Below are 17,616 nucleotides of genomic sequence, written 5' to 3'. Positions count from 1 at the left end.
CTGGTCCGGTCTCATTCACGCTGAGGGCTGAGCGTTTGAGTTTTCTGTTCAACAAAAACACTTCGCGATCCTGCGTTGTGGTGAGGATGTTGGGATTTAATTCTTTTTTTTTTTACACACATTTACATCATGTTGCTGGTTAGCCGACAGTTAGCCAATGGTTAGCCGACGGTTAGCCGACGGTTAGCAGACAGTTAGCCAACAGTTAGCCGACAGTTAGCCGACGGTTAGCAGACAGTTAGCCGATGGTTAGCCAATGGTTAGCCGACGGTTAGCCGACAGTTAGCCGACGGTTAGCAGACAGTTAGCCGATGGTTAGCCGCTGCGGCTGCTCCGGTCAATAAATGATCCAGTGTCAGTCAGAGAGGAGAAGCAGAAGCAGAGTCGTCACTTCAAACATTTTCCATCAACTCCCAGTGAAAACGTCTCCAACTTGAAGCGTTCGGACACATAATGGTTCTGTAGCGAACATTAAAACCCTCGTTACCATGGAGACAGGGACATCTGCTCCGACAGTTCATGGAGAAACGTCACAAATCAACAAAAATATTACAAACTTTATTCCCACAGTCGCCACAGAAACAGAAAACGATGCAACAAAACAGAAAATCTGACAAACTTGGACTTTATGTGAAGATGCTGATTTTGTTTTCCGGTGATTATTCTGGGATCATTTAATGATTAAAAATGGGGATTAGATGGAAGGACTTGTTAGCTTAGCGCAGGACCTGGACTGTCAGGATGGGACACCTGATCTTAGACACCACATCCTGAGGTAAGATACTGACTACGCCTCAGCAATCCGACGAACCGTCACTTTAATGTCACAATGTAAAAACTCTGGGAGTTTAACTGGATTCATATGGGACGCCTTTAACAGAGTTACTAAATGAACAGGAATAATTTGGGTTATTTAGCTTAAAAGAAGAAAACGGGGCTTTATTTTCCAAAGTCATATTTTTACTCATTCATTTAATTATACAAGTCACAGTTTTAGATAAATATTTAGAAATTAAATCTCCATATCTACTAAATTTAGCTCTGAGGTAAACATTTAGTTGAACGTAAAGAATTAGTTTGTAAAACAAATATTTAGCTCCAAGCTAAATATGTATTTTGAAGCTAAATATTCATTTTAAGGCTAAATATTCAGCTTGCAAATAAAATATTTAGTTGGAAGCTAAATAATTAGCTTGCTAACTGTAGCAAATGCTAATGAAATAAAGACATGGTTAAATATGAACCCCATTTCATCCCGTTAGGCTGAGTAACCCAAATTATTGCTGTTAATTTCTGACAGTGTAACTTTAAAGGAAGCCCGTAGGTTCGTTTCTTAAGTGTGAGATTTTGAAAAGAGTGAGACATCTTTCTAATTTACCAGCTTCGGCAGGTAAACCTGCTTCCAGTTTAAAACTCTTATTTTCCAGTTTCCGGTCTCCGGTTTGGGTTTGTTCCCGTCAGATCGGCACGTTTTCCTCCAGGTCAGGGTCTGGATCTGGTTCTGGTTCCGTTCAGGCTGAATCAGGTTCTCGGACCCAGTTTCCGGTCCAGACGCAGTTAAAACAGCAGCTTGTGAATTATTACGGGTCAGAGCGGGAGGCGGTTCTCCTGGTTCTGCTCACAGCCACAGAGTCAGGAGTCCGGCCAGGCCGGCCAGCAGGACCGGCGCCGCGCACACAGAACCGGAACCGGCCGAGATGTTGGACTGAGGAAACGTTTTCTGCCAGATCTCCTGCTTCCTGATGACCCTCTCCTCCCTCTCCTCCTCTTCCTCATCGCTCTTCCCAGCCTCCTCTTCCTCCCGCGGCGCTCTGGATGTGGGAGACAAGAGGAATTCCTGCTGCGCAGTTCCTGGAGGAGGCGAGTCCGCAGCGCTGCCTGCCGCGGGGGTCATACTGGGAGCTCTGGGAGTCGGAACAGCAGTGATGGTTTCACTGGTTGATGAAGGACTCGCAGCAGGAGGCGGATCAGATGACCCGAAGCTGACCTCCTCTTCCTCCACGTCAGGAACTACAACACAAAATATTCCGCCGTGACGTCACTGAGAGGGTTTATGACAATGAAACAATAAATTCAAGTTCAATTTACAAAGATCGTCAAAGGAGGAGGAGGAGGAGGAGGATTTGATGCTAAAGGAGAAAGTCAGAAAAGGCAAATATTTTCTAAATGTGAGGTGAATCTGCACGGACCAATCAGGAGCCATGGGTCTGCCACACCAATCAGAAGTTTAAAAACAAGAAAACATTCAGTCATTCAATGTGCTTGAAAAAAATCTGACAGTTTGAGAGAACTCAGAAATGATGCAAGAAAAAACAAGGAAATTTATGAAGAGAAGAGAGGAAGAGACGAGATCTGGGTCGAGACGGAACCGGAACCAGAACATTTCCTACCGCACAGATTGTTCTCACACTTCTGCAGGTTTTCTGGGCAGCTGGAGCACCAGTCGCCCTCAACGTACGGCCGCTGGTCCTCATAGTTCCCCCTGAACACACACACACACACACACACACACACACACACACACACACACACACACACACACACACACACACACACACACGAAAGGTTCTGATCAGTCAGCGGCTCTCTGGGTTCTGTCCACCAGGGGGAGCTCTCGCACAGCATCACGCAGATTTACACTGATGATGAGGGTTGCTATGACGACCTGTGGTCACGTGACTCCTGGACGGTTCTACACCTTGTTGGACTAAATAATAAAAAATATAAAAAGTTACATGATAAACACAAACTGGACTGACAGCGTGGAGAAACACGGAAAGGCCTGGAGTTCAAAGGGAGCCGTTGCTAAGCAACCTGGAAATAAAAGTATTGGAACAAAACCGAATAAATAAACTTTGAAGACGTCAAATGTTCATTCAGTCGAGCAGCGGCCAGATTTAGGACTAGAGTGTGTGAGTGTGTGTGTGTGTGTGTGTGTGTGTGAGTGTGTGTGTGTGAGTGTGTGTGTGAGTGTGTGTGTGTCTGTGTGTGTGTGTGTGTGTGTGCGTGCATGCATGTGAGTGTGTGTGTGTGTGTGTGTGAGTGTGCGTGAGTGTGTGTGTGTGTGTGTGTGTGTGAGTGTGTGTGTGTGTGTGTGTGTGTGTGTGTGTGTGAGTGTGTGTGTGTGTGTGTGTGTGTGTGTGTGTGTGTGTGAGTGTGTGTGTGTGAGTGTGTGTGTGTGTGTGAGTGTGTGTGTGTGTGTGTGTGTGTGTGTGTGTGTGTGAGTGTGTGTGTGTGTGTGTGTGTGTGTGTGTGTGTGTGTGTGAGTGTGTGTGTGTGAGTGTGTGTGTGAGTGTGTGTGAGTGTGTGTGTGTGTGTGTGAGTCAGGACTGACGCTGGGAAGTAGTTGCAGACCAGGAAAGACACTCGCTCCCAGTCCAGCCCCTCCATCGTGTTGCAGAGATGAAAAGCACATCCGACCCGGTGTGTGTCGGCCCAAACCATCTGCAACACACACACACACACACACACCGTTCAGACGTGATCATCTCCACACCCACCTGCATCATCACAGCTACAGTGTGTGTGTGTGTGTGACCTGTGTGTAGTGCCCACACATCTTGTCTTCATCACAGCTGTTGTTCTGGTAGTCGAAGTCCGAATGTTCTGCAACAGAAACTCGGCTCAGAGAACAAAACCCTGTTTTTGTGTTTCTGCTGCCTGGCTGTGAGGGACGGGCGCGGCCATGACTCACCCAGGAACCATTTCTCCAGAGCGTCTCGGAGGTCCAGAGGCCCGCTGCTCACAAACAGATTCTCCCCCGTGTCGTCCAGCGCCGGGTTGTGGTTCCAGATGCATTTAGCAGCGTAGCTCTCCGCTACCAGCTTCAGGTTCGGGTCCCATTTCTGCCCAGAGGACAGAAATCAGCAGGGAGACAAACCACCGCAACGAGCAGAACAAACTAATCTGAACTTTTTCCTCCGGTTCACATAAAACCTTAAAGGGGAAGTGTCCTGATTTCCAGGCAAAAAATGAGACTTCACAGCATAAAAGTGATGGAAGAAATTTGACTTCCTGTTTTAACGTCTTGAAATTGGGTTTCTGTCTCTTTAAGAAGCTCCTGCTCTTTCTGAGGCTCCGCCTCCAGGAAGTCATTCCAACATGGTTCCTCTGTTAACCCTTTAATGTTTAGCATCAGCTCCTATAACGAGTGGAGCAGCAGTTTTGCTAATTGCTGCTGGCTAGTCTGAAGGAGCAGAGAGGGGGAGGAGCTGCGCCTCGAAGGCGGGGCTAGGTCCACGCGGGCGTTTAGCAGCTGGATGGTTGCCATGGAGATTAGAGCCAAACATGCAAGAATCAGAGCAACACTGCAGGTTTGTTTCTGATTAAAAAACATTAAAATATGATGGAAAGATTTTCAACATATATTAAAAAGTTGATTTTTTAAATGACTCCGGCCCTTTAAAACAGGACAGACACCTGGTCAGTGCTCTGACCTTTGACCTCTGACAGTTTCTGTGCGTCTCGGGGCGTTGAGCAGAATCTGACTTCCTGTTCCATCAGCCAATAGCGTTTCAGATCTGGTTTAATCTGGGGAAGGGGGGCGGGGCTTAATGGGCTCACCTTAAATCAGTGATTGGTTAAAACATCAGACTGTAACCATGGCAACACAGCAACGTATGTACTTTTACAAATTAGTTTCTTTAAACATGAAATGTAAAAGTTTTGATTTATTTCTGTTCATTAATCGTAATAAATTTCTCGTTTGTCTCCAGTTTCTACAGATGAAGCCAGAGGCCGTCCCTGACCTCTGACCCCAGAATGAACTTCTTGGGTCCTGCTGCCTCCGCCATCTTGGTTCTGGGTTTGTCATCGGTTTAGTTTTGTTGTTTAGTTTGTTGAACTCAGTCAGTTTTTTTTTTTTTTGGTCATTTTTTAATATTTTTATTAATTTTTAGGTGCAGAATTAAAAAAGTTGGAGGTTTGTGATCATGTAAACATGAGTTTGGTTGTGAATATTCAACATTTTCTACAGATGAACTAAATTATTTAGCGTAAATAAAACGACGTAAACTAACTGTGTGGAAAAATAAACACATTTTCCATCAGATTGAAAATAAATAAATAAATCCATAAACACAAAATTATATGTATAATTTCATTTAGTTTTATGATATAGTTCCAGTCAGTTTTAGTTTTTCCTCATTTATTTCATTATTATGTTAGTTTTAGTTCAGCCATGCTGAGTCAGGGTCATGACCTTTGACCTTTGGTAGAGGCTGAGCTCAGGTTTCACACACAGAAACTGTAACCATGTTAAATATCACTTTTCTTACCATTTTCTTGTGTTTTTAAGGATTTTTATGAGTTAATATTGTTTAGATCCAAAGTTTATGTTTCAAAATTTTGTTTTTATTTCACATTTTTGACAACAAAGTTTGTTGGTTGTGAAAAATAAACTTGTTTTTTATATGAAACATGAAAATTACTTCATTTTAAACAACACTACAACTTTTGCTTTTAATTTTATTGATTAATTAATTTATTATTATTTTTTATTGGTATTAATTTACTGTCTTTAAGTGCAGACAGTGGGGCTGCACAGTGGCGCAGTTGGTAGAGCTGTTGCCTTGCAGCAAGAAGGTTCTGGGTTCGATTCCCGGTCTTTCTGCATGGAGTCTCCATGTTCTCCCTGTGCATGGTGGGTTTTCTCCAGGTACTCCCGTTTTCTCCCACAGTCCAGAAACATGACTGTCAGGTTAATTGGTCTCTCCAAATTGCCCCTAGGTGTGAGTGTGTGTGTGCATGGTTGTGTGTCTCTGTGTTGCCCTGCGACAGACTGGTGACCTGTCCAGGTGACCCCGCCAGGTACGCTAGCTGGAGATGGGCACCAGCACCTCCTGACCCCACCGAGGGACAAGGGTGAAAGAAAATGGATGGATGGATGTGCAGACAGTGACCAAGCCAGCAGGTCTGTGGCGCTAAGCTGCGTGGAGCTAAACTCAGAGATCATGGACCACAGGCGCCGCGTTTCATTGGCTGATGCCTATTTCACGTCACAGTGCAGCTACCACATGCGTGACCGTCTCACAAACACAAGCTACAGTAGTAAACATGCTAATGTACGTTGTGGACTAGCAGACCGGCAGAAAGTTTTTGCGTCAGGACTCATAAAGAATGTTTCTCCTCCGTCAGTGGGAATCTGTACAGGTGATGTCAGGTATCCTGATCGTGTTTGTGGAACTAAAATTCACAGATTTCCAAAATCTGAAACGGAAAGTCTTGCTTGGATCAAAGCTTGTTCACATTGAGCGCATTAGCAGCTCAACCGTCGTAGGATCAATAAGAACAAAGTGTCTGCTGGTGTAAGTATTATTGCTTTGCTTTCTTTGTGTTTAGTGAATGAAAAAAATAGTCAATAATAAACATCCATTATGAAAACCTTTTAGCCAAGTACAGCATAATGGCAGTACCGATACAACTTCTACACCCTGAAGCCTGTCAGTTACAGCCTTACGTTAGCTGAACAGATCAATATGCAACGTGTATCTGACATACATTAAAGATTTTATTTCACCTGAAAAGGCTTTTTACTAAACTGTAATCATGTTAGCCACGTTAGCTTTTTACTAAACTGTAATCGTGTTAGCCACGCTAGCTTTTACTAAACTGTAATCGTGTTAGCCACGCTAGCTTTTACTAAACTGTTATCATGTTAGCCACGTTAGCTTTTACTAAACTGTAATCGTGTTAGCCACGTTAGCTTTTACTAAACTGTTATCGTGTTAGCCACGCTAGCTTTTACTAAACTGTAATCGTGTTAGCCACGCTAGCTTTTACTAAACTGTTATCGTGTTAGCCACGCTAGCTTTTACTAAACTGTAATCGTGTTAGTCACGCTAGCTTTTACTAAACTGTTATTGTGTTAGCCACGCTAGCTTTTACTAAACTGTAATCATGTTAGTCATGCTAGCTTTTACTAAACTGTAATCGTGTTAGCCACGCTAGCTTTTACTAAACTGTAATCGTGTTAGCCATGCTAGCTTTTACTAAACTGTAATCGTGTTAGCCACGCTAGCTTTTACTAAACTGTAATCGTGTTAGCCACGCTAGCTTTTACTAAACTGTAATCGTGTTAGCCACGTTAGCTTTTTACTAAACTGTAATCGTGTTAGCCACGTTAGCTTTTTACTAAACTGTAATCGTGTTAGCCACGTTAGCTTTTTACTAAACTGTAATCGTGTTAGCCACGCTAGCAGCGAGTACCGTGTATAAGTCCTAGGCACATTCGAACCCTCAAAACCATGAATGTCCGACTCACCCAGCCAGAACAACAGCCATCAGTGATCTTGTCCACAGCTATATTTATGCTGAGGGTCTGAGGATCTGCTGTTTTCCTCATCGACTGGTAGCATTTAGCTACAACGCCACAATGTTAGAGGCATCGCGTGGCTAAAACATCGTGATGTCGTCCAAAATAGATGACATGAACTTGTTGGTTTCATTGTCGTGGCTGATATTTTGTGAAAATCCGGCAGAAATGCTAAACTAATCGACTCAGAAATACTCTGCAGAGAGTCAGTCGAAACGAAAGACGCCATGTTGACATAGAAGCTATTAGCTCAGCGAGGCTTTGTTTGTGAGACATGCAGCCATGAGGGACTTTAGAGGGCGTTTCTGGGCGGAGCTTGGTGAGGTCCATTCAATCCGCTCCATTCAATCCGCTCCATTCAATCCATTCAATCCGCTCCATTCAATCCGCTCCATTCAATCCGCTCCATTTAATCCGCTCCATGTCTCGTGGTGTGAATGAAACCTAAAGAATGAACAACAGTTACATTTCCTGCAGTGTGTGTGTGTGTGTGTGTGTGTGTGTGTGTGTATGTGTGTGTATGTGTGTGTGTGTGTGTGTGTGTGTGTGTGTGTATGTGTGTGTGTGTGTGTGTGTGTGTATGTGTGTGTGTATGTGTGTGTGTGTGTGTGTGTGTGTGTGTGTATGCGTGTGTGTGTGTGTGTGTGTGTGTGTGTGTGTTCAGCGCAGACACAAACATCTGCTCTGTTTTAGCCTCTCGGGTCTGAATGCGTCTCTCTGCTGACTCGCAGCAGCAGCTGATTGTTTCTGCGGCTCTCAGCTCAGGAAGTTTAAAGTTTTTCGTTCAGTTTGAAAAATCAGATTGTTCCTGTTGACGTTCTGCTGCAGGAACGTTTTGCTCCATGCTAACATGTTAGCTTTGGCTGTATTTACCCAGAATGCCCTGCGCTGTAGTCCACTTCCTGCTTCTGGAGCGGTCTCTGGTCCGCTTGGCGTTCACATTCAAACTGAACCAGAGTTCACTTCAACCGAACCCAGACTGAGGCTTTAGGACCAGAGGTCAGAGGTCGATTAGCGTTCACACATGACCAACCGAACCGGAGTTTCTAAAGAAGTGGACCGGATTCGGTATAAAGCGGACTGGACTGGGCTGCTGCTGTGATATTTGTTCACTGCATTTTGGTAAAAGTGAGAAAATGTCTCTGTTTGAAACAGGAAACTGTAGAAATGAATCTTAAAATGAGAAGCAGCGGCCATTACTGTCCCAAAGGAACCACAGCCTGATTTAAAGAGTCAGATCCATTTCATCTGTCTGGCTGTTTGGATCCTGATTCTGTGTTCGGCTCAGGACGGATCGTTTCTCCGGGTGCTGGAGGTCAGGGTGGAGGTCGTCAGGGTGGAGGTCAGGGTGGAGGTCAGGGTGGAGGTCAGGGTGGAGGTCAGGGTGGCGGTCAGGGTGGAGGTCAGGGTGGAGGTCAGGGTGGAGGTCAGGGTGGAGGTCAGGGTGGAGGTCAGGGTGGAGGTCAGGGTGGAGGTCAGGGTGGAGGTCAGGGTGGAGGTCAGGGTGGAGGTCAGGGTGGAGTTCAGGGTGGAGGTCAGGGTGGAGGTCAGGGTGGAGTTCAGGGTGGAGGTCAGGGTGGAGTTCAGGGTGGAGTTCAGGGTGGAGGTCAGGGTGGAGGTCAGGGTGGAGTTCAGGGTGGACTTCAGGGTGGAGGTCAGGGTGGAGGTCAGGGTGGAGGTCAGGGTGGAGGTCAGGGTGGAGTTCAGGGTGGAGTTCAGGGTGGACTTCAGGGTGGAGGTCAGGGTGGAGGTCAGGGTGGAGTTCAGGGTGGAGGTCAGGGTGGAGGTCAGGGTGGAGGTCAGGGTGGAGGTCAGGGTGGAGGTCAGGGTGGAGTTCAGGGTGGAGGTCAGGGTGGAGGTCAGGGTGGAGGTCAGGGTGGAGTTCAGGGTGGAGTTCAGGGTGGAGGTCAGGGTGGAGGTCAGGGTGGAGGTCAGGGTGGAGGTCAGGGTGGAGGTCAGGGTGGAGGTCAGGGTGGAGGTCAGGGTGGAGGTCAGGGTGGAGGTCAGGGTGGAGGTCAGGGTGGAGGTCAGGGTGGAGGTCAGCCGCTTCTTAAATCTCTCCAAGGAGAAAATCCTGTTTTTCTTTCGGGTTGTTTTGCCCCTCGTTGAACCCCTCACTGTTTGCTCTGTATACAACATTTTTGTCCAAGTGGGGCCTCCGTACTCCCAGTGATCGCCTGAATCCTCTCTGGGTTCACTCCCTCACCCTCTGATAGGAGACAAACACACATTCCTGCAGCAGCTCTTCATCTCTACCTAATTTTCCTTGGATCTGGTTCCCACAGTTTCCCGCTCCGTTGCTCAACCCTGCGCTGCTCTGTGGTTATCAGGTCGTCTGCAGAGGAAACTCCCTCAGCCTCAGCGCCTCCAGACCGGAGCGGCTCGCTGGGATTATTAAACTGGACGCGCTCCAAGCGGCGTGGCGCAATTCTGCTGCTCGGAAACTGCAGCCGGGCAAAGAAGAGGCGATAAATGAGGCAATAATGAGGCAATAATGAGGCAATAATGAGCCGCGGCGGCCATTAAAGACGTCACAGTGACAGAAAACTGGGCCTTTTCCTGACCTGAGGTCACGACCCCAGACTTTATGTTTCCTGTTGTTTCAGGAGCCCAGAAGCTTCGCTGCATCCTCATCTTCATCATCCGCCCTCATCTTCATCATCCGCCCTCATCTTCATCATCCGCCCTCATCTTCATCATCCGCCCTCATCTTCATCATCCGCCCTCATCTTCATCATATCCGCCCTCATCTTCATCATATCCGCCCTCATCTTCATCATCCGCCCTCATCTTCATCATCCGCCCTCATCTTCATCATATCCGCCCTCATCTTCATCAGCCGCCCTCATCTTCATCATCCGCCCTCATCTTCATCAGCCGCCCTCATCTTCATCATCCGCCCTCATCTTCATCAGCCGCCCTCATCTTCATCATCCGCCCTCATCTTCATCATCCGCCCTCATCTTCATCATCCGCCCTCATCTTCATCATCTGCCCTCATCTTCATCGTCCTTCTTCTTCACCTGTTTTCTCTCCAGACCAACGTTCCCGCATCTCCTGGTTTTCCCTCAGTTTCCACGCAGATCGTCTGCAAACACCAGAATCCACAGAACCTGCTGCCGGGGGGTCAAAGGTCAGCCGGGAAGCCAGAGGGGCTGAGAGTCGATCCCTGATGTTCTCCGTTCAGCCCCGGAACGCTGAGACGTTCCGTGATTATCAGCTTATTGCTCTGGAGGAAAAGTTGTTGGGTGGGATTGAATAAAGATGAAATGTTTTACAGAACCAGAACCAGAACCAGAACCTTCCTACAGACACGCTGCAGGTTTACGTCCAGAAACGGGCGATTTTTTTAGTGCCGCAGTGGAAACGTTACCAAAATAAAACCTGCAGATGTTCAACTGAGCAAAGGGAAACAACAGAAAACCCTCAAACATTTCCAACAGAGATCAGAACATCCAGTTACAGTTTCTCTGTGATCTCTGTGGAAGACTAGCTACTGCTGCTGTTAGCTAAGCTAAAACTGCTAGCTAAGATAACACAGGAGTGATAGGTTAGCTACTGCTGCTGTTAGCTAAGCTAAAACTGCTAGCTAAGCTAACACAGGAGTGATAGGTTAGCTACCGCTGCTGTTAGCTAAGCTAAAACTGCTAGCTAAGCTAACACAGGAGTGATAGGTTAGCTACTGCTGCTGTTAGCTAAGCTAAAACTGCTAGTTAAGCTAACACAGGAGTGATAGGTTAGCTACCGCTGCTATTAGCTAAGCTAACACAGCGGTGGTAGATTAGAGAGTTGTTTAGATCGTATTTTTTATTTTAACTGAACATAAACACACAAAGTTCTGCAGCTCATCTACATGTTACGTTGTCAAAGTCAAGCTAGCGTGACGCCCCTCTCCCTCGCCATTTTATTTAAAACTTTTCGCACCTTGTTATCTACCTGTAGTGTTGATAATCAGTAGCAAAGCACTGCGTCCATTTTACTTTTATGCATCACGTCTACATGTAAGATTCAGTGTGTTTTATTGGTAACAGCTAAACTCGCTGCTAGCCATCGTTAGCGGGCAGCTGCTAGCCCTCCAGCAGGAAGCTGTGGGCGGGATCTAGTGTGTGATGTCACGCTGCAACATGTCGATAAGCCACAGTCAGAACAAGACTTCCTGTTTCACATGTTGGATGTGAACCACAGGAACAGGTTTTATTTTCTTGAGGAAAATGATTGTTTTCTCATGAAGGTAAATAATGATTTGGTTTCTGATGTGGACGATGTGGGCAGCGGCCCAGGGCGGCTTCCCGTCTGGGTTCGGTTTTCAAAAGGAGAGTGGAGGAAACCTGGGAGCTAATCCCAGCGAAACTTTGGGATTAGATGTGGGAATATTTATATGTGGTTCTGCTTGGCTTTGCGATTGTAACTGGATCAGAACCAGACCTGTGACTCTGATGGCGCTGCGTCGTCCTTCCACCTAATTATCCCAGCCTAAGTGGCTTAGTGACTGACGAGTCGCTCACCGCAGAGCTGCGGCTCGCCGCTCTGAGACGCTTCACGCTGGTTTCCTCCCAGGTCAAAGGTCAGAGCGGCTGAGGCTCCTCCACATGCTGCAGGAATTCGCTGCTCAGGCGGTTTAATCAGAGCAGAAATGATTTAATGTTGGTGGCTGCAGGGCAGCAGGAGGACATGCCAGGCAGAGGCTCAGGTTTCTGCTGCTCCCAGTCGGGATCTGAACCCACAACCTGCCAGCAGCAACTCAGGAATCTCGGTTCTTCCCGTCTCATCGGGCCTCTGACGCCGGCTAACGGATTACAGCAGCTGGAAACGGCGCTGTGGCTCCGACAGGAGGCATGCTGGGAAATCAGCTGCACCGTTTAATAATCTGAGTTAATCTGGGAGCTGGTTCTGGTTCTGGTTCTGGTTCTGGTTATATTCTGGTTCTGGTTCTGGTTATATTCTGGTTCTGGTTATATTCTGGTTCTGGTTATATTCTGGTTCTGTTCTGGTTCTGGTTATATTCTGGTTATATTCTGGTTCTGTTCTGGTTCTGGTTCTACATCAAAGTCCAAACCTGCTGGTTATTAAAGTTTCAGTCAATAATTTCAGTTATTTTTAGTCAATGGAGCAAAAATGTTAATTAATTTTTAAAGTTTTTCCTGTTTAACTTTCTGACTAAATATTTTAAAACTTCAAACTAAAACATTCAGTTTGAAGCTGAATGAGGTGGAATAAGGTTTATGGAGTTCAGAACCAGAACCAGGACCAGACCCAGAACCAGAGCCAGAACCAGAACCAGAACCAGGACCAGAACCAGAGCCAGAATATAACCAGAACCAGAACCAGAACCAGAACAGAACCAGAACCAGAACCAGGACCAGAACCAGAACCAGAACCAGGACCAGAACCAGAGCCAGAATATAACCAGAACCAGAACCAGAACCAGGACCAGACCCAGAACCAGAGCCAGAACCAGAACCAGGACCAGAACCAGAGCCAGAATATAACCAGAACCAGAACCAGAACCAGAACAGAACCAGAACCAGAACCAGAACCAGGACCAGAACCAGAACCAGAACCAGGACCAGAACCAGAGCCAGAATATAACCAGAACCAGAACCAGAACCAGGACCAGAAACAGAACCAGAGCCAGAACCAGAACCAGACCCAGAACCAGAACCAGAACCAGGACCAGACCCAGAACCAGAGCCAGAACCAGAACCAGAACCAGGACCAGAACCAGAGCCAGAATATAACCAGAACCAGAACCAGAACCAGAACAGAACCAGAACCAGAACCAGGACCAGAACCAGAACCAGAACCAGGACCAGAACCAGAGCCAGAATATAACCAGAACCAGAACCAGAACCAGGACCAGACCCAGAACCAGAGCCAGAACCAGAACCAGGACCAGAACCAGAGCCAGAATATAACCAGAACCAGAACCAGAACCAGAACAGAACCAGAACCAGAACCAGAACCAGGACCAGAACCAGAACCAGAACCAGGACCAGAACCAGAGCCAGAATATAACCAGAACCAGAACCAGAACCAGGACCAGAAACAGAACCAGAGCCAGAACCAGAACCAGACCCAGAACCAGAACCAGAACCAGGACCAGACCCAGAACCAGAGCCAGAACCAGAACCAGAACCAGGACCAGAACCAGAGCCAGAATATAACCAGAACCAGAACCAGAACCAGAACAGAACCAGAACCAGAACCAGAACCAGGACCAGAACCAGAACCAGAACCAGGACCAGAACCAGAGCCAGAATATAACCAGAACCAGAACCAGAACCAGAACCAGGACCAGAAACAGAACCAGAACCAGAACCAGAGCCAGAATATAACCAGAACCAGAACCAGAACCAGGACCAGGACCAGAACCAGAACCAGACCAGAACAAGAACCAGAGCCAGAACCAGAACCAGAACCAGAACCAGGACCAGAACCAGAACCAGAACCAGGACCAGAACCAGAACCAGAACCAGGACCAGAACCAGAGCCAGAATATAACCAGAACCAGAACCAGAACCAGAACAGAACCAGAACCAGAACCAGGACCAGAACCAGAACCAGAACCAGGACCAGAACCAGAGCCAGAATATAACCAGAACCAGAACCAGAACCAGGACCAGAACCAGAACAGAACCAGAACCAGAACAGAACCAGAACCAGAACAGAACAGAACCAGAACAGAACCAGAACCAGAACCAGAACAGAACCAGAACCAGAACCAGAACCGAACCAGACCAGAACCAGAACCGGTCCAGAACTCCTCTGTTCTTGCTGATCTTTGTTTGTTTATGACAAAATTAAATTTCACATTTCTTGAGACAGCCTGAGGTCAGGCTCAAATATCCCAGAATGCATCAGGACACATGTGATCCATGTTTCATCAGATTCCTGCTGATCTCTGATCCGGTCCTGGTTCTGGTTCTGGTTCTGGTTTCTGTCTCGGCTCCGTTGGATTCCTGATTCTCCGGTTCATCTCCGGAGTTTGGGAATGTTTTGTTTTCAGCAGTGGTGGAGAAAGTACTCAAAAAACTTACTTAAGTAAAAGTACAAATACACAGACGAAAATGTACTCAAGTAAAAGTCAAAGTACCACATTAACATTTTACTTAAGTAAAAGTACTTGCTGAATGCATCACCTAATCACTAATATCATTAAGTGAACCGATCGTATTTGATTTTAATACATTATAAATGTCCCATTTTAATGAACAGCCACAGATAAAACATGTTTTTACTGTTTACTCTGTAACATAGTTTAGACTTAGATATGTGATTCTATGCATCATAACTTCAGGGATGGAAACATCTCGTCTCCTGTCCTAACATAACATGAACTTCACTTTTTTTCTCCCACTAGTGGCTTTTATTTTGAAAGAAATCCAACTGGCAGAGGAGGACATGGAACCAAGGAGCCTCGTAGCAGAGTTGTAGTCTGGACCACTGAACCCAAGACCAAATCAAAACCAGCACCCCACGCTACATGACAATAAAATTAAGTGCACCTATCAAAATTGCTTCTCAAATTGATCTGAAAGATTCACTTTCCCATAAAAACACCTAGATATTAAATACTTAGAGCAGAAATAAATTTAACCAGTGACAATTCAAACTCTTCTTCATTCTGTTTTGCTTTCATCTCTGTGCCACAATACACAGAGGTCTCCTGCCATCCCTAAAGAAATAACACCCTGGGCGGTTGCCCATATTGCCAATGTCAGAAATAATAATTGTCTGCACCATTAAACATAGCAATTAACAACGCTCAACTATGAACACTGTCCAAGGCCCAATAAGCAAGAAGTAACCAAGCAGGAGGAGGTGACTGTTCTCATCCTCCCTCCTGCTGCAACGTCTGCCACCATGACAGGTGACGAAAACAAAGAGCAATGAGCATGCTCTGTGTTCCTACGTTCTTGTTTTATTTATTCACCAATTAAATATAAAGATATTTTAATGAAATAGCTACTGCAGTGTACGCAGAGCATTACAAGAACAAAGAATGGCTCTCAGTGAGGCTTCAGCACTATAGGACTTGGTCAAGATCCGTCCAGAAGAATTGGATCGTCCATGAATGTCACATCACTATATTGCACTTTGGTCACAGCGTTGTCCCATATATGCGACACCTCAGTCAAAACCTCCACACAGTAATTCAGCGCATGAGTGACAACTGTATTTCATCGCAGATCAACATGTGTCTCAGTACAGCTAGCTTAGCTAGCATCACGTCCACAGATCTTACCTTTCTTTAAACTTTCCTTCCAAGTGACGCTAAAAGTTGGAGGAAGTCCCACCGTCTGTGAAAGCGAAGCGCTGCTGATTTTACATGTCGCCATATCAATTTATGCAGCTATTATATAACTGACATTAGACAGACGTCTCCTCCCGCTCAGAGGAAACTACTGCGCATGTCTGGAGCTCCGCAGCGAGTAAAGGTGGAGCCGATGGGTGACATCAGACACTACGTCACGTTATTGGTTGGATTTTACGGCGCCACCTTAAGACCCTGAACTTCACATTTTAACGGAAAAAAAGAGCAACGCGACTTGGATGTAACGAGTAACGCGACAGTTTTGTAGAAATGTAGTGAAGTAGAAAGTACAGATACTTACTGTAAAATGTAGTGGAGTAAAAGTAGAAAGTATCCATTATTAAATCTACTTAAGTACAGATACACGAAAACTGTACTTAAGTACAGTAACGACGTACTTGTACTTCGTTACTTCCCACCACTGGTTTTCATCAGGTTTTTTGTGCAACGTTTCCATTTCTGACAGTAGAAACTTTTGATGTCTAAACTTTTCTCTGTGGCGATAAAAACAGGTTCAGATCTGATCCTAATCTGATCATCACTTCCTGTCAGACGCCTCAGATTAACAGTAATCTGCCTCAATCCCAGCCGCTTCGTCTGCAGAAAGATTCAGTTTGACAAGATGGAAAACATCATTCAGTTCATCAGGAGTAAAAACCCAGAGCTGAAGTTTAACTGCCTGTTTGCTGAACAGTCAGGAATATGAACGTCAGGCTGAGTCTCAGTCAGAGTCCGGTCTGGACTTTGACTAGGCCTGCATCATGATGCTGCCACCACCGTGTTTCAGATAGAAGTGAAGAACCTATGAGGTAGGAACCAGACCAGCTGCAGTCTGTTTCCCTCCTTCAGTCCAGTCGACCCGGTTCTACTGGAACCAGAACATCTGCTCCTCCTCCAGCTGCTCTGAGTCAAACCAACCTGTTCCCCTCCTGGCCTGTGGGGGCGCTGCACCAAGAACCACTGAAGGAAACGACACAAAAACCTCTGAAGACACTGAGAGCAACTTCCTTCTTCACCAGATGGAAACAAGATGGAGGATTTTAGCGGTTGGAGGATTTCTCTTTAGGCTAAAGACCAGGAGCCATTTCTGCTGCTAGCGCTAGGCTAGCATGTTAGCTTTGGTTGGATTTACCCAGAATGCAATGTGCTGCGGTTGGAGGATTTCTCTTTAGGCTAAAGACCAGGAGCCATTTCTGCTGCTAGCGCTAGGCTAACATGTTAGCTTTGGTTGGATTTACCCAGAATGCCCTGCGCTGTAGTCCACCTCCTGCTTATTTTGTGGTCTCTGGTCCGCTTAGCATTAAAAGCGAACCCAGACTGAGGTTTGGAGGACCAGAGGTCAGAGGTCAGAGGTCGTTTAGCATTCACACTTCACCAAGCAAACCGGACTTTCTAGACAAACGGACCGGAGTCGGGTTAAAGCGGACTGGAGTCGAGTGGAACTTAAAATTAAAGCTTATTTAGCTGAAACTGAAATGCAAACAGATGTTTTGTGTTTCCAGACGTTGTGGCAGCCGAGCCGCCGGTCGGCCTCTGGACGGAGGCTCCAGGCTGCAGGGCGGGGCACAGCGGCTCTTACCAGGGGCATCATGGCCGACGCGCTGGGGGAAACTCGTCCTCTGTAGAAGTTGTGCAGCTCCACCAGCAGCTCCTCCTCCGACTCGCTCAGGAAGCTCCAGGCTCCAGGAACCAGCAGGGCCCCCAGCAGCAGGCTCACCCAGGAACGGGCTCCCACCGGCGGGCAGCGTGGCGCCGACGCCCCCCTGGTCCTGGAGCTCCGCCGAGGGGCCCCGACCCGAGGGGCCCCCTGCTGCTCAGACTGGCTCCTGAGGTGCATGGTGGGTAACGGTCCTGAGGGAATCCTGAGGTGGTCCAGAGTCCAGCGACGTGGATGAGTGTGTGTGTGTGAACAATGTGCCGTTGTCTCAGAGTGTGTGAGAGTTTTGTCCTCAGTGCCGCTCTCGCTCGGCTCTGCAGATCATTCTGATTC

At 46.7% G+C, this 17,616-nt stretch overlaps 1 protein-coding gene across 1 annotated transcript; it reads right to left on the bottom strand.

The window, feature by feature from the left end:
• Positions 1–537: 537 nt before the first annotated feature.
• On the bottom strand, positions 538–17,616 carry LOC103460644 (peptidase inhibitor 16). The gene is made up of 6 exons (XM_081609524.1): positions 17,206–17,616; positions 3,695–3,845; positions 3,539–3,606; positions 3,335–3,444; positions 2,391–2,482; positions 538–2,010 (listed from the first exon to the last, which is right to left on the bottom strand). Exons 1-6 carry the CDS (start codon positions 17,461–17,463, stop codon positions 1,619–1,621), a joined length of 1,071 nt encoding a protein of 356 aa, XP_081465650.1. The 5' UTR covers positions 17,464–17,616; the 3' UTR covers positions 538–1,618.

This window comes from Poecilia reticulata, chromosome 7 (assembly GCF_904066995.2).
Source record: "Poecilia reticulata chromosome 7, P_reticulata-male-v2, whole genome shotgun sequence".
In the NCBI taxonomy this organism is placed as follows: Eukaryota; Metazoa; Chordata; class Actinopteri; order Cyprinodontiformes; family Poeciliidae; genus Poecilia; species Poecilia reticulata.
The sequence above is the reverse complement of the archived record's forward strand: the minus strand, read 5'-3'. Positions and strand labels throughout refer to the sequence as shown.